This window comes from Sapajus apella, unplaced genomic scaffold (assembly GCF_009761245.1).
Source record: "Sapajus apella isolate SASKATOON/1434 unplaced genomic scaffold, GSC_monkey_1.0 scaffold95, whole genome shotgun sequence".
In the NCBI taxonomy this organism is placed as follows: Eukaryota; Metazoa; Chordata; class Mammalia; order Primates; family Cebidae; genus Sapajus; species Sapajus apella.
In genome coordinates this window covers 4321440-4346014 of record NW_022437035.1, presented here as the reverse complement: position 1 = coordinate 4346014, position 24575 = coordinate 4321440, and the positions used below count along the sequence as shown (strand labels likewise).

The 24575-nt window shown below is 41.4% G+C and overlaps 1 protein-coding gene across 2 annotated transcripts in view; it reads left to right on the top strand.

The window, feature by feature from the left end:
• Positions 1-20009, top strand: part of PITPNB (phosphatidylinositol transfer protein beta) — a 67890-nt gene extending 47881 nt beyond the window's left edge. Inside the window, exons 9-12 of one of the 2 annotated variants that reach the window (XM_032256527.1) lie at positions 11482-11592; positions 13196-13318; positions 16721-16806; positions 18010-20009. In XM_032256527.1, the coding sequence (XP_032112418.1) occupies positions 11482-11592; positions 13196-13318; positions 16721-16768 (282 nt within the window). In that variant the 3' untranslated portion in view covers positions 16769-16806; positions 18010-20009. The remainder of the gene's footprint in view (positions 1-11481; positions 11593-13195; positions 13319-16720; positions 16807-18009) is intronic. The other variant, XM_032256526.1, reaches the window with a different exon arrangement.
• The last annotated feature ends 4566 nt before the right edge of the window (positions 20010-24575 follow it).

Here is a 24575-nt window from a genome sequence, read left to right as displayed (position 1 = left end):
TATCAGCTTTTCAAGTATAAACATTAAAAAGCAGTTCTACCTACATTACATGGTAGGCTTTATGTTTGGGCTCAAATCCTTCCTGGAGGAACTTCTGATGTTGTAACAGGCAGCAAAAGTAGTTTGATACTATGTCTTGTACTAATTTCTACTAATTTCTAACTTTTTAGAAACTTGGAATATCTACCGTGTCTGGCCTGATTTTTAACTGATATTGATTTGCCTTTTATTATTGACGAATGATTGAAATCCTAGAATAGGTTTAGTTCTTAGAAATAATGTGAATTTTACATTTCTGCGGGTTGCAGAACTGCAGTTCTTTCCATTTGTCCCCGTCTTAAACAGTGACTTATTAGGCTGGTAGTGCGCGGGTCGTTTCTACCATTCGCCTGTTGGTGGTTTGTTTTATCCAGATGATGGTGGATGTAGCTACTCTTAAATTGAGTTACTGCCTGCCTGAATTTCTGTGATTTATGATGATCTCAGAAATAACTAGTGCAGTCAAGAATAACTAATAATAATTAAGCACTCCACTTGCTTCTGTGGAGGGAAATAAAGAGTAAGAAGGTAGCTGATAATACAGCATACAGGAAAACAGGGACCTGTGGACTTGATATTACCCGTGTCTTCTGTAAACATGTTCAGCAGGCCTCTGTCAATTACTGTCCTGATGGAGGCACTTAAGGTGGCACTAGGGAAGGATGATAGTTGGAAATTTTTATACTTCTCAAATGCGAGGAGCTAATAGGGGACAGACTTGTGATGATTATGGCTTAAAGGAAGAAGAAATCTTACTGTGGACCCACTTACCCAGGGTTGTGTGGAAGAATGTTCTTGTAGAGGAGCTGCCTGGTCATTCCACAGTCTCTCAAAAGGCCTTCTGTGAGCCATCCCACACATACCCTTCAGCAGAAGACTGCCTTACCGTACAGATTCCAAAGTCTGTTCAAAGCTAAATGCAAATCCCATGGTCTCTTTGAAACTCTTCCTTCCTTATCTGATGGTGGTATTTTCCCTCTGCATTATTGCAGTATTTCCTTCCCGTCTGTACCAGACTGACTAGGGGAAGTGAAACTTTTCCTTGGTACCAGGTAGTGTACAAGGTTACGTTGAATCTTTACAACCCTCCTGTGGTGTAAATTCAGCCGCTTTATTTTATATAGTTGAGTAACTTGGCCAGAGAAACACAAGTCATAGTTGTAGAAGAAACAGCACAATGCCTGCCATTTCTGGAACACCTGATTCAGTGCGTTACAGCAGTGTGTAAGGTGTGGAGATGCGGCGGATTTTAACTCTGAATCCAGCGACTCCTAGATACAGTTCTCTAACTTTTATGCCCTGTTGCACCATTGGCAATTGTGTGACTCTCTGTTCATGATATTTGCCAGAATTTGATAATTTCTGTTACACTAGTGGTATGTTTTCAATGGTCAGGGAATCTGTAAGTGACCAAGGCACTAAGGGAGATCCATTAAAAAGCCTTTGGGAATCTACACAAGTTGTGACTTAAAAACCCTTACTCTGAGCCTTGATGTCCACATTTCCAAAATGGGAATGATTTTAGTAACTGCCTCAGAAAGAAATCGTGAGGACTGAGTGAAATAATGTTCAATTCCCAGCACAGAAGTGCGCAGTCAGTGTTAACCATTATCATTGTCATCATGCTTTTGTCTTTCATCTCTTGGGGTTGCTGAGATCTATAAATGTGCCCCTGTATTTATGATGTGTAATTCTTACCTGGCTAGTATCCAGAGAGTTCCCCTCATTCTAGTGTCTAGGGATTGTTAAACACATCTAGGCTCACCTGTCTTTACCTCTCATGGTTATATGTGTTTAATTAGTGCTTTTGTTTGGTCAGCAGTAAAGCAGAGAGCCACACGGTTTAAGAAGATTCACTAGCAGGGGATGCTGAGGTTGCTAAGGAATGTTTTTATATTTTCCACATCTGTTAAGAGTACCGACTATTTTTTTAAGCCTATGATGTGATACATATCTTATTTTTTTAAAAACTACAGACCCAGAGATGCAGGCCTCCGTTGTATATTTATTTTCCCTCTGAAGAAAGAATTTTTAAAATCTGAATGCATGAAATGTATTTTGTTACTTAGGGTTCAGCGCTTGATGAAGTGACTATGTGCATAGTAATAGGAAAGCGATTTATAACCTGATTAAGATTTTTGCTTCAAGGCAGAATTGTGCGTTTCTGATGGATGTAAATGTCTTGCTTCTCTATAGCACTGTGTGCACGTGTGCATATGTGTGTGTGTGTGTGTATGTACATGTTTCCATTTGTTTTTAGCTTTTCAGTTTGCCTTCTCCTCTGATTTGGGTGAGGAATTGTCATTTTAACTGATTGAAAACACTACCTTTGAAGATTATGGTTTCATTTTTATCTCTTGGCAAGACCTCATTTCTTCATTTAAGCCAGACATCTCTTGAAGATTTAAGCTTCTGTGTCTACAAATACATGATAGTTAATAATTAGGCCTCTAAAGGTCTTTGTAGGAGGCTTTGTCAAAGTGTCTCTCCCTTATAGGGCTGGATGCATCTTGGAGACCTCCGCCAGAGTTCTGAACTTTGGAGCATATAAGGGGATCAGGTCAAATAAATAAGTTGATCCAGAAATTATGGCGGTTTGTAAATTATCTTTATGTACATATTGTTTCTCATCATAAAGGCATGCCTCATTTGTCTTTTGTGTTAACTCTATCATGAGCAAATGCCCCAGTAGTCAGAGCTTGGCCTTTCAGTTGTATAAACCGTTTAGCTGCTCAGTCAGCTTCAGAGTCATTCTAGAACAGCCGTAGAGACCATTCTGGATCCTTCATGCCAGTAGAGGGAAACCATTTTTGTGCATTGTAGAGATGCTAATTTGTTTACTGCTATGCTACCAAGATGTCTTTGTCTTTCTAGCCCATGTCTGTGAAAAGATGGTGGTACCCTTGGTGTCAATGACTTAAGATAAGGAAACTGCAAAACTCTTTTGGCCAGAGATAGGAGGAGTGGAAGTGAGTGATGAGGGAGAAGTTGAAATTCTGGTGTAGAAATCTCTTTTGAGATAGAGAGTGGCAGGAAAGCCACCCAGAGACTCAAGTGGTAAGACTCAAGTGGCTTACGAGCAGTGTCCTTTACTTGGTAGCCACCCTAGTGGAAAAACTGGAAAGTGTTCTTTTTTTTTTTTTTTTTTTTTTTAAGACAGAGTCTTACTCTGTTGCACAGGCTGGAGTGCAGTGGCATGATCTCGGCTAACCACAACCTCCACTTCCTGGGTTCAGGCGATTCTCCTGCCACAGCCTCCCGAGTAGCTGGGACTACAGGTGCGCAACACCATGCCCAGCTAATTTTTTTGTATTTTTAGTAGAAATGGGGTTTCACTGTGTTGGCCAGGCTGGGCTCGAACTGCTGACCTAGTGATCCACCCACCTTGGCTTCCCAAAGTGCTGGGATTACAGGCGTGAGCCACTGGGTTTGCGCAGTTCTCTCTTGTTTCTTAGCCTGGAATGTCTGTGGGGTCCAGGGAGGACACAAAGCATTTAAAAATATGTTCCCTCCCTGTAATCTCACATTTGAAACCCCACAGTGGGCAGCACAAAGAGGCTTAGTAATTAATTTCTGGTTAGATCACATTTTGGATTATGTATAATAAAGCAGACCTTCAAGCGTGGCTGATTTTTTTTTTTAATGTCTAGTTTGATGACTAAGTTTTTAATTTGAGTTTTAAAATAAATATATAGCGCATAGTATGTACTAATTATATTAACTCCTACAGAGGATACCCCCCAAAAAAAAAGCTGTTCCATGTCTTTAAGAAGCAAAGTGCCCCCTGAGTGAAACCTGATTAATTCTAACGTTATCTTGGCTATGGAATGCCTCTGTTCTCACAGAGCTGAAGGATTCAGGCACAGAAATGAATGTCTTATTCAGGTTCAAGAAGTGATTTGGCAGTGTAAGCTTCTTGCAGAGATTCTTCCAGACACTTCCACTAACAAAGTTTTCTTCATGAGTTTCCTTTGAAGGCGAACTTGGGGTTTTGCTTGTAAATTACGTCACTCCTGGAGTAATCAGACACAAGCTCGCAGCATATAACATAGCCCTGTTTAGTAAAATGGGTGCGAGCCACACCAAAAATTAAGTTTGGAGGAACATGGAAAATGTGACTGATGATCTTCTCACAGGCAGTAAGCTTTCCTGTCTGGATCTTATTTTGCCTATTTTTGTGAAATTAGACTAACCTACAGTTAGTTCAGTCTTTTAAACTCACACTGAGTCTCACATTTCTTTCTTTCATTTAACATTTTCCATTTGCCCCACCAGATGGGAATCCCCCACCTTCGAATGCCACTAGAGTCTTGGCGATGACCTTTTCGTGGCTCCGGGTGTGTCTTGGGTCAGGGTGGTGGTTTATGTGTTCCCTCTGTCTTCCTTCCCCCACCTCCCCCATCTCCTGTGGCTCGCACTGAATTTTAAACCATAGGCTTTGTGTCTGACTTAACCATGATATGGTTCAGTGCCAAGCAGGGAGGTTTGCTCATACTAGGAGCTTGGTAAGTATTTGCTAGATTCAAGTTAACTATCTTAAACCAAAAAAAAAAAAAGTTGGACTTCCCATGTATTTACAGAAATATAATAGCCAAGGTAGGTCTGTCTAAATGGCTACTAAAATAAATGGTTCCCTAAATAAAGTTTAAGTTACTTAAATAAAAAGAGGAATTAGCTGAGGTGGGGAATGCAGTTCTGCTTGAAATATCAGTACAGACACGTCACACATATTTCGTGATCTTGTGTTGATGTTTACTGATGCACACACACTGGCAGCACTCCCAGCAGTGCATTTATTTTTAACTTTCTTGGTGAAGTCTGGGTTGGAAACTTACATCACAAATCAGCAGCTGAAATTAAGCATTCACATTGCCTAAAACTGAAAAATGAAAATTTGAAGACAGTTATGAGCCTTACAGAAACTGCTGTGTCTTTGCAAAGTGTTAACTGTGGTTCAGTGTAGCATATACCTATTCCGTCTTTATCCCAACACAGTTTTAAATAGGAAAAAGTATATGTAAAGTTGACAAGTCTCATGAGATTGAGGGGACTGTATTTTTAGAAAATATATTTCCAGAATGCCTTTGGGTTCTTTCAAAAAAATTTTAAATCTCTTTTACATTTGTTTATATGTGTTTGTCACAGATTGGAGAAACTAGTTATTGTGGATAACACGAACTGATTGCTCACTCTTCCAGTTAAACACACCGTGTTTTGTTTAGTTACGTTGTGTAGCTCCAGTATACATTACTCCCCCTAAGACCTCATCCGCATACCTTAGAGTAACCTAATATGTGTTGTTAAATTAAAAACATGATTCCGGCTTGGGAGTTTCATTTACAGTTAGAAACATGAAATGTATGGAATTCAGTGAATATACAAACTCTGTAAATACAATTTTGGAAACATTTCACAACTAGCGCTTACCATATTACAGATGAAATTTAAATTACGTAGCGATGAGTCACTACGTGACCAATTTGAGGTTCTTCTGTTAGCCCATGACTTTCATCTTGTACAACTTTTGATTATTCTCTCTGTAATCAACCATTCTTTACCTTTTTAAGTTGTCCTTTTAAATTTTCATGCTTTAATATATATGAAATTCAATTTATCAGCGAAATCATTTTCTTTACTCTCAGATTAGGAAAGAGTTAACTGTTTTGCCTTAGATGAGGAAATGCTGGGTTTGGACTGGATTGGAGTTACGTGTTAAAGATCTTAATTCAGATTTTGGTTTTATTTGCTCTGGGGTTATTTTTTAGCCAATGAAGAAGAAAGAATCAGAAAACTTTTTGTTTTAAACTTATTTTAGGTTTGGGGATACATGTGTAGGTTTGTTACGTAGGTAAACACATGTCATGGGGATTTGCTGTACATAGTATTTCATCACCCCTCCCACCACCCAATAGTTATCTTTTCTGTTCCTCTCCCTGCTTTCACCCTCCCACCAACATTTGTATTTTTTAAGGCCAGAGAGGAGGCTTTGCCTTGTCCCAGGCGGTGAACCTCTTAAGAGCTAGGCAGAGACGCTGGAACTTCTCTGGGTCCTGTGGATTCTAGAACATTGCTCTGAGTGTGGTGTTCCAAATATTTGCCCCATTGAGATTTTTCACATTTTGAAGATTACACATTTCTTCACTAGAATGTTTCTGATACCCTTGAAGAGTTGATCATTTTATTTTGCATGTATACCTTGTGATTGCTTTAAAGAAAAATTAAATATGGGCTGGGCTAAAGTTATGTATTAAAGATCTTAATTCAGCTTTTAACTTGATTTTGTTTAGCTTTGTTTAGATTTAATTTATTAAACACCAGAAAAAAAGAAGATAAACAGATTGTTTATAGTCAAAGAAGAATGAAGACTTGAAATAGTACCCAGATAATTGAGGGTAAAGTCAGTCTTTGTCCTAAAATACTCTTGCTGAGGGCAAAAAACCTTTTGTAGAGTCAATTTGTTTTTAACCATATTAGGTTTTTTTAAATTGTAAAATGATAACTTTGAAAATAATTTGACACAAAAGAAAATAAAAATTGTAGTCTCATTTAATTACTATTATTTGGTATTTTTTTTTTTATTCCTGTAGTTTATTTTGTTAGGAATGTTTATACCATACATAGATAGCTATTTATATTAATTTTACTTGTTTTCCTCCCACATTGTTGACTGTTTTTTGAATTTTTTTTTTTTATTTTGAGGTAGAGTTTTTGCTCTTGTCACCCAGGCTGGAGTGCAATGGCATGAACTCTGGTCACTGCAACCTCTGCCTCCCAGGTGCAAACCATTCTCCAGTCTCAGCCTCCTGAGTAGCTGGGATTACAGGCGCCTGCCACCATGCCCAGCTAATTTTTGTATTTTTTGTAGAGACGGGGTTTAACCATGTTGGCCAGGCTGATTTCAAATTCCTGACCTCAGGTGATCCACCTGCCTTGGCCTCTGGAAATGCTGGGATTATCAGGATTACTGCTGGAAAAAATGTTTTTTAATGGCTGTATGCATAGTAGCCCGTTTTTTGGAAGGCCTATGAAGTATTTCACCCCTCTCCTATAGTGGATATTGAAGTTAATTATAAGTCCAGTGTTTTGCTGTTAATAAATAAATCTGTGGTATTATTTCTTTACTTGATTAATAGGATATGTTTCTGAAAGTGGAATCAGCAGGCTAAAGGGTACGGGGTAGGATATGAAGAGCTTTTACGACTTTTTATTACCTAGTGTCAGATTTCACTCTACAGAGATGATACCAAAAGGATTCTTTTAGGTTTAATGTACAACATTTGGACATTTTCACTATTTTCTGTGTCGTCATAAGTATGGAGACTTTCAAAGCCATATTCTTAATTTAACCAATACTTTTAAAAACTATAGCTCACGTTTAAGAGATGACTCTCACAAATCATTTTGAGAATTGTATGAGAGCTTTTAAATATAATGTATATGTTAATAATAATTGAAAAAAGTATATAGCTTTTGTGTTCCCAACTTTCTTCTGGTAATATTTATGTTTTTAGGCAGCAGGCTGTTGTTTGATTTTAAGTTGAGTACATGTTCTTCTCTGAAGGGTTTTTATAAAAAATAATTACTTGTAAATTGGATGGAAAACAAAAAACAGATTGGGACTGAATATACATTTTCAATCTGAAAAGATAGCTTAGGGAACTGATTCCTTTTTGTCCCATGGCTTTTAGTTTCTAAAATGAATTTTATAGACCAGTGCTCACTTTGCAAATTATCAGTATTAATTGATTTGAACAGCTTGCCAGAGTCACTAGAAAGAATGTGAGAAGTAAACTTGGTTAATTGTTGAAGTCACGTGTGTATGCTCTGTTCTGGGAGCTCAAGTTTAGTATAGGCATTTTTGTCTTACATTTAGCTTACTCCTTTAATTAGAACCATGCTTCATCCCATTGTTTTTATAAAATTGCTGGAGAATTCTGAAGCGTCAACGTTCTGCTAGGTACAACCAAGATTTTCATTTGGTACAAGGTGTCCTGTGATTTGAAGTTGTGTAAGAAAGCTTTCAGCAGCCCATAATTAATAGGACCTTCTGATGTTCGATCTGGAAAGTATCTTAGAGTTCATCAGTGCTTTGGTGTGGAGTACTCAGCCATAGAGGAAATTCACTGTGGGTGGGTGGCAGGCAGAGGAATATTTTCTGAAGCCCAGGCATAGTATAGAATAAAACACAAAATTATAGGAAGTTTTAGGACAAGCCATTGGATGTCAAGAATGTGTGGTATTTACCACCTATACCCTGGACCAATCCTGGCCCTCAAGAACCTTAGTTCACTCACCCCTGCTTTTAGTTTTCCCTCAGTGGAGAATGAAGAGTTCTGATGGAGTCTAGTTTTTCCTGTTAGATGGAGAAACGAGGCCCAGAGAGAAGTTAAGGATCCTCCCGTATGATAAACAGGGTTACCTTGCATAATAGGAACTGCAACCCAAGTCCCCTTACACCTAGTCTAATACTACTGTTTGGCAGGTATATCTCAAAATTAAGTGCCATATTCTATGTATACCAAAATTGTATTGCATATGAGGATTTTCAGTCACATTCATTGGATTAGAAAGCATTGGCTCATTGTTTATTGATCAAATGATCTGTGAAAGACCAATTTCTTTGTCATTTCAATAAAGCTGGGCACTTAGAAGCTAGCTATGTCTTATGGAAGGGTTGTTGACTGCTTCTGCACCCAGGAGCCCAGCTTAAGTGCCAGGGGCCTGCAGAGCAAGGGGAGTAGTGTGTAATTATTTGATTTCAGCACAGGGCCAGCATCCCCAACAGGAGGGTGTTTGCTGGAAGAGAATATTGACACCACGGGCAGCATTATTTACTTAATTATCCTCTTCTCTACCAGCTACATTTATGTCCCCTGACAGCACCTAGCACAGAGTAAAAGGTAAATGGTACCCACTTAATACTTGCTGAATTATATACTAAAGTATGGGGCGGGTGTGTGTGTACACATACACATACATCCTGATTTTCACATTTCTACTCTGTTTTATGGGGGGCAAGTCTTGGAAAAATAGAGCTAAGCTACCCAAGTTATTTTGTTAACAGAGCTCACTGCAAGAGGACAGTTCACAGTAATATTTTTATTTAATGGCTTACTGGTGTTACCTCATTGATTTAGCCCATGGATCAGGTTATTCTTCAGAAGATGAAATGTTATTGCAGAACAGATGTCTTGAGAAAGGCTGATCAATCATGTAGGACTACAGAATGTTTAGTCCCATTCATAATTCCAAGATAGAATTTTTTCATATAGTATATCCTTAGAATTAACTTAAAACGGAGCCATCATAGATAATTTGGGGGGAGATAATGTGGTCTGGTGCTTTTTAATCACATAAAGGAAAAATAATTTCTTGAGGTTTAGAATAAGACCTAGAAATTAATCAAAAATTTTTGAATTTATGTGGCTGATTGGAGAAAGAGTCTTTGCTCACACACAGCTTTTGAAAATGGGATGCGTTGAAGCTGGTAAGTTGAAACTGACAAGTAATGGTGGCGGACCCAGTGGGACTGATCCAGTGATGTCCGGGTACCACCATGTGAAGCCGAGGACAACAGTGACAAGGGAAGAGTCCTTGGGAGAAGTTGCTTTGGGACTTTGACTCAGTGATTTAGTTTTTCTAAAAGAGGTCTCCATAGTGTTGCACTGATTTTCTACTCTTATGAGGCAATTTGTTTAAAACTGTCTTGCAGATTCAAAGGTGGTCAATACAACACTTATTAAAGAACAAGAGAAAGAGACAGAACGAATGTGTATTAAGCCCTTGAGTCTCACCTACTAAGCCTGGAACATACGCTGTTTTACTCAGTCCTCACAACCTCACAGCCTCACAACAGTTCTAAGATGTAGCTTTAAAAACAAAAAAACCCATCAGCTTGTAATCACACCAACATTAGGGCTTCAAGTTTACAGAATGGCTCTTTTCCCCAGGCGGCGCTTGTGGTCTGCAGAATGCTTCTGCTATCCGTGGTACTTTGATATGTGCCTTCTGCAGTGGACTGAGCCCCTGAGGGCAGGGCCATGCCTGTGTTTGCTCACTGCTGTGAACCTGTTCCAGGCTTTTCTGGGTCAGTTCAGGAGTATTTTGGCCTCCTGTACACATCACCTTGGAAGTGGACCTATATATTTAAGTTACTGAAGTATGCGGCAAGCTCCTGGAACCCCACTCACTCCTTCCTGAAAATAACCATGCTAATATAGCAAACTCACTCAATAAGGCAAAGCCTCACTAAGACTCATAGAAATCATCAGTAATAACATAGGTTGCAGTGTCCTACCTTTCACCCCAGTTAATTTATTTTTATTATATTTTTTGAGACAGAGTCTCGCTCTGTAGCCCAGGATAGAGGGCAATGGTATGATCTCAGCTCACTGCAACCTGTGACTCCCGGGTTCAAGTGATCCTCCTGTCTCAGCCTCCCTAGTAGCTGGGATTACAGGCTTCCATCAGCACTCCTGGCAAATTTTTATATTTTTTGGAGAGACGGGATTTCACCATGTTGGCCAGGCTAGTCTCACACTCCTGACCTCGAGTGATCTGCCTGCCTTGGCCTCCCAAAGTGCTGGATTACAGGCGTGAGCCACTGTGCCTGGCCTATTTATGTATTTTTTTTAGAAATAGGGTCTTGCTGTCTTACCCAGGCTGTTCTTCACCTCCTGGCCTCAGGTGGTCCTCCCAGCTCAGCCACCCAAAGCTCTAGGATGACAGGCATGAGCCACTATGCCCAGCCTCTCTCGGCTCTTTAAAAAAAAGAAAAAAAAAAAAAAAAAAAAAAGTTTATTTTCCCTTGTTTACCAGAACAAGTCTTGATTTGATTCCTGACTACACCATTTAAACTGTGAGGTGTAGTCATTTTTGGAAATTGAAGTCTGTATGTATAGGATTGACCTCCAAATGTTTGGTAATTACAGATCATTTTTGCTGTTGTATCACTTTTCATATCCCCCTTCCACTGAAAGTACCTCAGTTAATAAACACTGCAGTTCTACTTGCCAATATCTGAAGACACGAAAGAAGGCTGAACTTTCTTGTCATTTTTTATTGTGCTTCGCCGCATCCGCGGTGGGAATGTGGTAATGGCATTGTGAGAACCCTTATATATTAAAGGCTCACTACTGATTTGATGTGAATGGAAGTTGGTATTTAATAGGAAATCTGAATAGGGCAATTTGAGGCAGAGCAACACAACTATTAAACTTTAGAGCTAGGAAGTAACTTGGTCTGCGGACGGAGGGTTTACAGCAGGGGAATACTGTGGCTTTTGCTAACATGATTTCAACTTTTCAAATATCTGAATTAAACACATGAGATTGTAATTTTCTTCGTATATCTATATCTGTGATGTCATTACACAACAGTCAATTTTAATGAAAACAGAAATATTTAAGTCATGACTTCTCCTTTTCAATTTTTCTCATCTAGAAGGAGCTGGCAAACAGCCCTGACTGTCCTCAGATGTGTGCCTATAAGTTGGTGACCATCAAATTCAAGTGGTGGGGACTGCAAAGCAAAGTAGAAAACTTCATTCAGAAGGTAAAATCTGTTCAAACCCTGGTGACTTGGATTTAGGGTGAGATCGGAGCTAGCTATTAATGGGATATCTTCTCTCAGGTTACTTTTTTCCTCCTTTGTAATTATGAAAATTACTGTCCCTACATAATTCATTTCTGCCCTTCTTTGTGTCCCTCGTATCCCTCGAAGTAGCAAAGACAGATGGCAGCAGAGGTTTTAAGGGACTTTATTTGTGGATGAACACAGCAGCTTTTGGTTCAAAGTGCTTACCTTATGGTTTGTCCCAGCACTTCTATAGAGAGCCCCTTCCCCGTACAGCACGTCCCCAAGAGGATCCTGGCTGGAGGGAGAGAGCAGGCCCAGCCTGCTGAAGGGCTCCTCTGCCCCAGCTCAGCTGGACCCCTACCCCCGCCCTCCATGTCACTCCAGATATATATGTGTGCCTTGTGTTCTCACAGGGTTATCTTCTTTAGAGGTCCTTACTGAACTAAGGCTCACTCTGAACTAAGGTGCACTTGTTTCTTTTTTTATGCCTGTATTAAAGTGAAAGTAACATGGGCAGTTAGATCTAGGAGGAAGGGAGAATTGGAATTTTATAAATGCATACGGTTGTTACTACCTAGGAATGTTGAAACGTTTCCTTGATATTTGCTTTTCCTGTAGGGTGAATGTTCATTCTGTTATTATTATAAAGAAGTCCTCATTCTATCTCACATCTCCACAATTAGTTGTGTCTGTTTCATCATAACTTTTCTATTTTTAAACTAGCTGCTGTAATATTTATAAGACAAGGATCTCAAAGTACTGGAAACTTTGTTTATTCATGGCCTGCTTACAGTTGGCCTACAGTAGGCATTCTGTAAATATTGGCGTTCTTCCTTCCTCTTGGATCCTAATCATACATTAACAGTCCAGTTCTGATAAATAGAAGTCACACATGTAATTGATGAAGTCCTTTCTATTCATGGAAAAAAAATTTTAAGTTGAAGATTGCCCAGAAGTACTTACTGTTCCATGCAGTTTTCTCTCTTCTTGGGAAAGTTGAATAAAACTTAAATAATCCAGCAGTTGAAACCAACCACTAATTATATGCATGAGCTTTTTTGAAATATAATAGTGGCAGCAACATATTTTGTAGAAAAGTTAAGGGAGCGTTTGTAATGATTAATAAAAAACCCAGGACTCTTCTTTCAGTGCATTATTGTAACCCACCTCACAGTGTTCCACTGAATTGGAGGGATGTGAAGAATGACAATATATAGTTTTATAGCAGAAGAAATCTAGTTGATCATTGCTCACTGACATTTAGAAAAAGGTAAAAATAAATCAGGCCCAGTAGGAATATGTTGGCTTAGGTCATACACACCACATTTTTTTAGTTTCTACTAGATCATGACACCTTTGTCAGGGAGATTATTTTCCATTTCACAGGGAAAGTATTCTTTTTTAATTTTGCTGTACACATTGATAATACAATGGAATTATGATTTCCATAAATAGAGAGTAGTCTTTTTGAACAAAATAATACGTAAATTTCATGGGTTAATTGGAACATGTCAAGTTACTGTGTCATTAATCTTAGGTTTTTGCCATCTTATTCTACTTTTCTCCTTTGTTTTAAAAGCAAGAAAAACGGATATTTACAAACTTTCATCGCCAGCTTTTTTGTTGGATTGACAAGTGGATTGATCTGACAATGGAAGACATTAGGAGAATGGAAGACGAGACTCAGAAAGAACTAGAAACAGTAAGACTGGCTGTGCTGTGGCAATTCTCTAATTTTCCCTTTTCTAAAACCGTATACATGCTTGGTAAATACAGAGTTAGAATTAGGAAGAGTGTTATTAAAAGCCACTCCCTGTTCTACTTACTGTCATCAAAATTGAGTTTCTTAGACACTGCTGTTGCTTCACGTATTCTGATTTCTCTGTTGCTGAGCATCTTGCATGAAGGTAGACTAGAGTTTTGTCAGTCTGGAATTTGTTACCTGTTCAATATCTAGTGGTTCTCTGTTCTTTATGACACACTGGCTGTGGTTCACTATGCTGGCTCCTGGTTCACAGTCCTTTCGGACACTTTGTCAGACTAAGTTGTTTCTGGCTCAGCTTGTATTACAGCAAGTTTACAAATGTTAGCGCAATTAAGTCCTGGTTCGCTTTTTTTTTTTTTTTTTGTAGAAAAGGTAAGGCTAGTGGTGGTGTTACTGGAATGCCTCCTCTGCTTTCCCCAGGTGGCAGTGAATCCTTATTTCTTTCTTCCTAAGCTTTAGGCAGATTCAGGTGATCCTTGGGCGAGCGGTCAGGATGCTACAGTTCAGTGCGACGGCCCATCCCAGCTGCTCCCCACCACCAGTGGGCAGGGCCTGCAGCCAGTGGGCGTCTTCTCTCCTCGGGTTGGATTCTTCTCTGGCTTCCCCTTGCATGTGTCTGGTTTTGTTTTTGCCCTGGGCCATGCGTGTCTTCAGTTGGCAATAGGCCCTTTGGGGAAACGAACCCAAGGAATGTCCAGGGCCCGCTAGTGGTTTCCATGCGGTCATCTCGAGTCCTGCCAGCAGGCCCAGTTTTGGAAGCCCTGCAGGTGTGAGCATTTGACAGACGCCTGCGCGTGAGGCAGAAACTCCATTTAATCACGGGAGAGTGGCAGCAAATCAGGTTCTTTGGCACAAAAGGAAATCTATTTTTCTGGCACATAGCATCGTAAAGAATCTGTTTAAAATTGCTTACTTTTGGTGATTACAGCAGATCTGCTTCTGATTAGCTTTATGTAAACCTTCGGAGAGGACTAGGACATATTTTCTTTATAAGGCAATAAAATATTTTAACCTTATCTTACACATAAACTATAGGCCGACTCTAACTCTTGAATGCATTTTGTTCCAAAAAATTTTAGTTGATTGTTTGAAATTTGGAACGTATTTTCCCATAGAGACGTTATAAATTAGAGTTTGGTTTCTAGACTAGCCAGCAGAAGTGTCCTTGACCCCAGTTTCTCGCACTAATGTTAGGGCTCTGAGTTCTGGATACAGGGAGTAGCGTGAGGAAATGGCAAGAGTGGAAGATTACCCACCCCCCTTATTTTTAGTCTAGCCACAGGCAAAATATAGCAGGTCAGGGGCACTTCCTACCTTTCTTTCCAGGCCCTTCTCCCATTCCTGTGTTCCCTTTTTCAAGAGTCAGGTGCCTTTCCCTGACTCTAACAAGCTACGCCTGACCCTTGATACCCTATCCCGTTTTAGTCCCATTTGCCTTGCCTGGTTTCACTCCCTCCAAGCGCTCCAGGCTCCAGGGATACCTGCCAGCTCTTTCTTCAGCCTTTCTGAGCAGCTGGTGGGTGTCCGCGGAACGTGAAACAGAAACAGCAAGATACCCATCCACGCTAAGCTCATGATGCAGCACTGGCATTTCCAACAAGGATTTCCCAACAGCTCAAACCCTCGGGAGTGAGCCCTTCTGTCAGTTTTTAATTGTTATGCTGAAGAACTGTGTGTCTTAGGAGGAAGGCAGTTACCATTGACCAGGTGATCCATATAGCCCTACCTGGTTTGGGCTCTGCACCTTATCTATCTCTGGACCCCTTGGGCAGAACTTGACTGAGATTTCTGCCCCCACGGACGTGCTCTTGCTTCCCCGACAAGTTCTCAGCCGCGTGATACCCAAACACAGAATAGTCCCAGTGTCAATACACTGCGAACTTCTGCTGTGGAGCTGGTGACTCTTGCTCTCATCAGTGGCAGTGGGTCTGCAGGTGCAGCTGCTGCTCCATGCATATCACTTATTGGTGAGTTGGGAATTGCACTGGAGAAGAAGGTGTAAGATAGGCGAAAGCCCAATTCCTTAGACAGTTGTCACCATTCTTGTACCCACACTCCTGAAACTGATTAATTCCCTCAGAAAGCTGGTAGAAAATCTGTTATTGTTTCAGAGTGAAGGTACATAGCAGTTGCTTTGTCAGATATCTCAAAAACATTTTAAGACAAATTTCAGCATTAAGTGCTGCATCTTAACATTCAATCCCATTTAAGTTATTTGCTATAGGTCGTTGGGGAGAGCTTGATTCCACATCACAGAATCAAGATGCTGCTGCTTTGAGTCCTAACTGTGGCTTTGTGAAGGCATCCTCAGAATCTGGGCAGCATCAAGCCTGCAGGCCAAGAACGCCTACCCAGAAAGCACCTGCCTTCTGAAAAGGCGTCCCATTTTAGAGTCCTCTTCCCCACGCAGGAATTTTTTTTTTTGAGGTCCTGATCCCCTGACACTTGATGATAGAATTTGATAATGCTTTAATGCTCTTAATTGGCAAATATTTTAAGAATTGGATTTATTTCAAAGGGGTTTTGGCCCTGGAGAGAACTAGTATCTTAAGAGGTTAGGCACACGAGGAATGCCTCTGCCTCTGATCCATGGAGAACTGCCCAGGGTTAAGGCTCAGCAGCTGAAGGAGGGCTTTCGGTTAACATTTTACCTGCTCTCAGCTGGTCCTTCTTGGGTTGGGGGGAGGGTGTGAGGATGTGTTGAGTTTTAATGTATTTATTGCATTTGTTCGTTTTCCGTTCGTTTGGTTTTTTGTTTTCTCACTGAGTTCTTTCCCTTGTCTGGAGGCTATTAGGAATGCCTGTCCTTTCTAATGCATCTGTGTGCCCTTCGTGGTTTGCCGTAACTTGTTTTTGTGCCATACATTGTGCTTGCTTTTTCTCCCTTTCATTCTCCCTCCTTTCAGTAAACTTCCTTTATAGGACTCCACTGAGAAGCCCTGTTCTCAGAAGCGGCAGAAGTGTGGCCCACACCCTCGCGGCTTCCTGCCTGGCCTAGGGACTCTAAAGATACGGCCCAGACCCTTGGGGCATTTTCTCACATTATATTGGAAAACAATTTCTTTACCCGCTGGCTGTTTTTGGTAATTTCATATCAGTCTGCAGGCTTTTGTTTTTTACATTTTAGGATAAATACCCTTTTTTTGTGTGCTAAGAAAAGCCTTTTGCAGGAATGTCTTTAAACCAAGGTTATTTGAGGGGCCTCAGAACTTCTAATGTGGATATGGTTATAAACAGCCATCACTTCATAATCTCTTCTAGATCTTTTCCCCCTCCTTTGCTTACTAACCCCTATTTAGAGTCTGATTTCAGCAGCTCACAATTTTATTTTACGTTTAGATGCGTAAGAGGGGTTCCGTTCGAGGCACGTCGGCTGCTGATGTCTAGATGAGTCCCCTGTAGGGTCAGAGACAATGTCAAACTGTGTAAGTGAAGACCTGGGTAAAAAGGTGTTTACAAACCTATACCTTTGTGGTGATGGGCAGTTAACTTCCTGAGCAGAAGCTCTAAGTGTTAAATGTGGTTTTATTTTTAGAATTTAAAAGATAAATATTTTAGAAAATCATAGTGAACACTGTTGTAGTCTTTAAAACTTTCGCCTGTGGACCAGGTTGAATTTAGTCATCCCGGGTTAGTTCTCAGTGGGCTAGAACCCCGCTGCCGGGTGCACTCACTCATCATGGATCATTGTCCTAGAAGCTAGCTGAGTCTTCAGTACTGACTCGGTGGACCTGGTTCTTTGTAGAACCATTTGTAGTTAGTAAGGAAATATGTAAAAACACTTAAAATCAAACAAAGGTCCTCTGTCCCATACCATACAAGCCAACCTCAAGAATTCATTTTAGCTGAAGTATTTTCTGTGCACCAGAAAGTCTTCCTTGATATTTCATCTTCAGTCATTACAGTTCTGTACTCTGCGTAAATGCACCTGAGTTTTATGGTGTAAAACATTTCTGTGCTCTTATATCTCTAACACATTATATGCCCATATAACAGATTTTCCCAGAGAGGCCCCCCCCCGCCCAAAAAAAAAACAGCATCAAAATCTACCTCACAAATTGAAACCGGTGTGAGTGAACAAAAGTGGACAGTGTGCTGTCAGCATTTGTTTATGTTGAACTGTGATGTTTATTGAGAAGAAGAACAAGATGTAACACTCCCCTCCACGGTGGTTCTTTTCTGCCCCACATGAACCACCTGCTCTTTAATTTTTGAACATCAGGATGAGTAAAGTGTTCAGTTGTGAGAAAAACTAGCGCCAAATAAGAATGAAATAACTCTTCCAAGATTCCCCCAAAACACTTTGTTTAAATTCCATGTTCGTTAAAAAATTGTTTTAAGTTACTGTTACTTTTGTTAAACTCCCCTGAGTTTTTGTGATTTATTTCTCCTTTGACTTTATTTTCCCCTCTGATGAGACCGTATATTGTGCCATTAGTAGTAAGACCAAAATCTTTTTAAACAGACGGAAATTATAAGATGCAGTAGTTGGGGTACATTTTCTGCCAAAAGTTTTGCTACATAATGAGAAATTTTTTTTGGAGAGTGTGTGTGACATGCTGCTGTCTAACATTTTCTGTGTCTCTGTATTTTAACGCATTTTGCACTGTCTTTCACTTTTCTTACAGTTACGTAATCAAGGTCAAGTGAGGGGAACAAGCGCGGCCAGTGATGAGTGAAGAAGAATCTGACCAGTATCTTGCAGTGTTGACGTTTCCCAGATGTGTGCTTGTGATGTTACACACACACGCACAGGTTCTCAACCACGTGTGTATATATGTATGTGTGCATATGTCTGTAGCTGTATATAAACCGCATGTAGAGCTACAGATCCAGATACACACACTTGTGTATATATGTACATACAGACATACTGAAGGGATTAGTACAATTTCTCCAAAGTACTGTACCTATCTTCAGCAAGAATGCAAAAGAAAATATTTTCAATATATATACCTGGAGCAGATTTTAATAATTATCAGAGTAATACCGTTAATGGACAAATTGACTGCAGTGTAATACTAGCTGGTATGTTTCATAAATGTCAAGTTGTGGACCAACATATATAGCCTTTTGTGTTGTTTTTCTCTTCTTTTAAGTCAGTTTCTTATAAATTTTTATTTTAGTCTCATAAGCAGTAGACGCCCACAGAAAATTTCTTCAAAATTTTTTGGTATTCCAATGAATTTGGAATGTAAACTCTGAATGTATTTATAACTATTTATTTCTGGATGGTCATTATCTTGTAGCCAAATTTGACAATATCTATAAAGTAAGGAGCAAAGTTACAGGCCAGTTTTTACTTGTTTGTCCCGAGGGAAAAATCCTTTTTAAAAGATTTCTGGTTTTTATTGGATTTTTGTATTTTAAATTTCAGATATTTTTCTACATCAAAGCTAGCAAAAATGGAGATGACGGTTTGTGATTTATAATAAACACTAGACAATTTTCAGGCTCCTGGTAGGCAAACACATTGATGAAGAAATTAGTCTTAATAGTATTGTAGGCTGTGTAGAAAAGCCGGAAGTATAGCACTGCGTGGAGTCTCGTTTTGAAGATGACAGTTTTCTGTAACTACAGCTTGAAACTATGCAAATGGTCTAGATTCCTCAGCGCTCACATGATGGAATATAGTTAGTAATAACATTTTGCTCTTACCGTGGAAACACACACTTCAAGCCGGAGAAGGTGACTTTGAGATAGGAACCGTTTAGGAGGCAGTGCGAGTGTGGCCTGGGCGCGGTCAGGAGGCCCTGCCAAGAGGCTGGGGGACCTCCGACTGCGGGACGTGCTCCCAAGTCGGGCGTCATCAGAACAGACCCTGAACAAGCATCATGAGAATGCTGGTCAGAAGCTGCTGCCACTTTTTTGTTCTTGTTTTTTGTTGTCGTTGTTTTAAAGGAAGGAACAATAGCTAGGTAAGATTTTTATCAGCTTTCCCTGTCTGAATCCAGTTTTTCCCCTGTCAGTCCTGGAAGCTTGAATAGAATTATATTGTTGAAGCCTTCAGGTCACAAACTGTCTTTTTTAACCTCGCATCCCTCCTAAAACACGCCAACCCCTGCAATCAAATCACATTAGTAATCTGATTTGCTGACAGTCCTGCCCTCACCGCTTCTCGTTTTCCCACGCGGCCCGCTTCCCTCCCGCACTGGAGTGAGTTGAGTGAATGAGACGAGGAAGGATGTCTGGGATCACTACTGCATTGCCATTCCCTGTTACCCTCAGCCACAAACCACGTTTCATAGCCTTTGTGTACTCAGGATGAAGACCGATGTTTACTCTCTGGGCACTGTTGTAAGATAGGTTTTGTCAGAGCATAATCACTGTCTGCAAAGAGTTTGGTGCAAGGAAGATTATTGCTAATTTTGTGAAATAAAGAGTCTAGCCCTCTCCTTTTAATGAACTTAACTCTCACTGGCATCTGTAGTATCATCGGGAGCTTAGGCGCACATGGAAATGAGAGCCCGGTGCATGGATTTTAATGTTTTTCTAACAACTGTGGAGATTTGAGGGAATGTGTGGTGAATGTAAAATACCTAGTTTACTTGGCAGTCTCTTGTGTAAATTACAGTAAAACAAAGTAAATGAAATTTAAACAAAAAATAAATTTGATCACAAAATGCCACTTGTGTGCTTGAGTGGTTGTCTCCCTGATGCCGTATCTGGTTCGGAACACCCCAGACCACCGCTCTGCGCGTTTCTCAAGAATTCTGTAATTTGCAGCACTACCACTCTGGGAAATTTTTTTTAAGTGGTTTTTTTTTTGTTTTTTTTTTTTTTAAATTCTTGACATGTACCTGTGCCACACTCAGGGGTTATGTTTGGTTTCTTAAGTAATTTTCTGTCTTTGAAAGCTAAGCAGTAAACTAAAGGAAGATTATATATTCTTAGTCTCGGCAGTTTTTAGAAATGATTTTTAAAGAGGAAAATAGGGAAAACCCATCGTATTTTTAAAGCATTTAGGAAGGATTTTGCCATTTGATTCTGGTTGTTTGAAGATTGGGGCATTTTTGGTGTGGGGCTACCTTTTACCTCTGCTCTTAGGACTTAGTCCTTTCTAGTCTACTGTTTTTTGGGGTTTTTTTTAAGAGTCTTGCTCTGTCGCCCAGGCTGGAGTGCCATGATATGATCTCGGCTCACTGCAACTTCTGCCACCCAGATTCAAGCAGTTCTCCTGCCTCAGCCTCCCGAGTAGCTGGGATTACAGGTGCCCGCCACTACTCCTGGCTAAGTTTTATAGTTTCAGTAGAGACAGGGTTTCACTATCTTGGACAGGCTGGTCTTGAACTCCTGACCTCGTGATCTACCCGCCTTGGCCTCCCAAAGTGCTGGGATTACAGGCGTGAGCCACTGCGCCCAGCCTCTAGTCTATTCTTTGTGTGCGTGTAACAACCATATTCTTGTGGTTCTGGCTCACATTGTAGAACTGCTGAACATCAGGAGAGGTTAGGTAGCCAGCTGGATGGCTGGGTTTAATATATAATTTTATATGCTGGGATATCTTATGGTTTCTTTTCTGAGGTAAGTTTCTCAGCGTTGTGTTTCAGACATCGTGTTTGTGTTTATGTGTGTTTATGGTGACACTATCATTCACGCATTTGGCCATCTGAGCATGAATACGGTGGGCACTCTGGTCTCTCTGCCAAGATGAGTGAAAGCAGTATACATTCCAGTGTGGGAGACAGACATGTAGACAGGTCAATTACAAGGCAGTGTGTTTCAGAGTAGAAAGTTGGTTGAGAGAGATCTTAAACACCGTCCTCATTGTATAGATGAGAAAGCACATGTCGCCAAGGCAGCCTGGCAGCTGAGACCCAAGAAGCCTAGAGTGCCAGCTCTTGGGCAGTGCAGGGTCAGGCACACCCAAGGCCCTCCTGGTCTGGCGGAGTCTTGGACTCCTTGTCTCAGCAGAGGCCATGATGCCCAGCTGTAAGTTGGTCAGGGTCACTTGCGACACTGTATCCTCTAGCACAGTGGGGGTGATTTCTTCCTGTTTCATTCATTTACCAAACAGCCTCCTAACTGATCTAAAATCACTTGTCCTTATGGACCTACCACCTGGCTTTTAAAGTTTACCTTTCTGTCCCCTCTTCAGCTTGCTAAATTGAAAAGTTTTGCAGCCCAACCTCCACAAATCTTGTCTCAGGAAATGAGACATTTGTTAACATTTGTTCTGTACGTCTCCTCTCAGCAGCTTAGCTGACAAGGGCACAGTGTGGGATTTCCTGTTCTTGCTCATTTGGAAGGAGAATGTTCTTTTAGACCCTCAGATCCCACACGAGAGCCACAGAATGTTGCGAGATGGCGTTCCGTGGATACAGAAGGGATTTTTTTCAAGTTAGACTTACTGCCAATGTTAGGATTTGGGACTTTGCATGATTGGGAGGGAGAGGGAGTGCTGGAGAACAGGTTAAAAGTTGTCCCGCTGAGCTTGGAGCATCTGCCAACCCGGAGTGCTCCCCAGGAACCCTGCCAGTGTCACTTGGGGTTATGTTTTCTGATTTGAAAATGTTAAGCAGCCGCAGATCTCTCCAGAACTGGTTCTTCAGCCGGATTGCCCTGGGAAAGTAGAGATTGCAGCTCTTCTAAAACTGCCTCTCACAGAAGCTCCAAGGCCAGGCTAAATATTGAATGCAGTACTCAGCAGCTGGGACACCTGATGCTTTGATAGCTATCCCTTCCTTCCATCCAAAAGGCCCCCACTGGAAGGCGTCTGTATTGTTTCAAAAATAATTTAGAACTGATTTTTACTTCCCCCACTCCCTCAAGATCATTTACACTCCCCAGTGGGGGTTACAGTCTCTTAGGAGGAATCATGGCTTCATGACTTCCTCATGCATTTACATTTTTCTCTTGCATTGAGTTAAATCATGAACTAAAATTTGTCCCTGGCTGAAAAAAGAATGTTTCCACCATTCTGGGCGCTTCTCATTGTACCCAGACTGTGTCTTCAGGAGTCTCATCCCTTGTTAGTTCTCTTATGCTAGAGAGACTGGTTTGGAAAACTTCAGCTCATGTAAAGCAGTGCCCTCCACCCTGTGGGGAGCCCATGTGGGGAGGCTTTGACAGTATCACTTACCTACCAGTTGGCTTTCTGTGGCTTGGGTTTGGTGTGCCCTCTGTTCAGGGGCTGGGGTCAGTTGCTAAGCAAATTCCCATTCTCTCTCCTGGAAGACCACTGAGGTGACTGCCTTCCCTCCTCTTATTCTTCAAGGCTCTGGGGTCAAGTGGCATTTCCTCTGCGAGGCCTTAACATGGAATGACTCCCTCTGCGGCACCCCTCATTTGGCTCTGACTGACTATGCCTCGGTTAATAGATGTCATCTTTAGACCTCTGTATGTTTTGTGTCCCAAGGAGTTTGGGAGCTCCTTGGAGGTCGGCGCCACAGTTGTGCTCCCAGGTAACTCCCTGATGGAAACTGTCTGAAAATTGCTCCTTTTTTACCTGTAACAGATACCTGCCTGTGCCAAGGCTTGAGTCCTGGGGTTCTAGCAGAGGGGAGAACAACCAAAAAGTCTAAGTTGTAACTTCCGCCCTCCCAGTTGAAGCCTACCACCTTGCGGTGGGAAGCAGTAGCTTTGGGAGCTGATTGTACAAAATATGATGAGAACAGAGGAGGGAGCTCCAAGTCCGCATTTCCTTCCCTGCTTTCCAGGCACCTAAACCAGAGGTTTCAGAGACTGCAAACGAAACCAATTTAAAACAAAGCTCTTTTTTGTCCTTCCTTCTTCCGTAAAACGTACTGTCTTCACTTCCTATCAGTCAACTGGATCACTGGCTGTGCTGCCCAAGCCAGAAACCCTAAGTGGCCCGTAAGTCTCAAAAATCCTCCCAAATGACTGTGAAATCCTGCCTTTTTGTCTCTCTTGGTCCAGTGCAAGCCATGCTCTGTTGGGCCGTCCGCTCATCTAGGGTGGGGTCTGCAAACTTGCTGTGAAAGATTTTCGGCTTTGTGGGCCATATGGTCTATTACAAGTTGTTCAGCTCTGCCCTCATAATGCAAGAACGTCCATAGACAACACATAAATAAACACTGTGCCTGTTATAATAAAAATTTGCACAAAGAAATGGCAGGCTGGATTTGACTGGACAGGCCATGCCTCGTTTGCCAAGCCCTGGTGTAGGGCATTGTGCGGAGCATCAGGCTCTGCCAGAGTTAGCTTTGGGGCTGTGCCCCTTCTTGAACACCTGCCTGACTTCCCGAGGGCCAAAAGACCAGTGCAGCCAAAGCCAGGGTCCTGCTGTTCTTAAAGTGAAGCCAGTGAAGCTCATCAGTCTCACTGCCGGTACAGGGTCAGTCTCGGAGGGAATCAAGCTGATTGCCCTGCTGCCCTAAACATGCACACTGACCACAGAAATAGCTCTAAGCACCTGATCCCCCACCAATACACACAGAAAGCTGAGGGGCAGAGCTAGGACGGGTTGACAAAAGCGGTTGATGAATGGAGAGAGGCTGGGCGCAGTGGCTCAGGCCTGTAATCCCAGCATTTTGGGAGGCCAAGATGGGCGGATCACGAGGTCAGGAGTTTCTAGACCTGCCTGGCCAACATGATGAAACCCCGTCTCTACTAAAAATACAAAAATTAGCCAGGCGTGGTGGCATGTGCCTGTAATCCCAGCTATTCAGGAGGCTGAGGCAGGAGAATTTCTTGAATCCGGGAGATGGAGGTTTCAGAGATCACTCCATTGCTCTCCATCCTGGGCAACAGAACGAGACTTCTCCTCAAAAAAGAAAAAGAATTCTGTTTAAACTCTTCCCAACTGGCACGGTTAATTTCTCTCTCTCTCTATTGTCCAGAAAAAATACTATCTGTGGCTGTTAAACTAAATCCTGCCCTCATGAAAAGGCTCATAGATACCCTATAGCTTTTCCACGATTGAAATAGGACTCCCTAGGTGCCATCGCTAAATGCCTTAACCTGGGCCTGGGGTCGCGGCTTCTGATGGGATATGCTAAGTCCAGGCCCCTGCCTAGAAAACCAGCCCAGAGTTTCCGTGAGTCAATGACACTCCAGCTTGGATTGAATGTGTTTACTTCTTGGATTTCTGAGACGCAGTAAAGCGCCATGACATGCTTTCGCCTTGTTGATCCCTTATATATTCTGACACCACCTGCTAATCAGTCGATAGCGGCATTGCCTTGCACTCCAGACTGAGGGAGGTTCATGAAGTGGAACGAAGGAGTGGTCT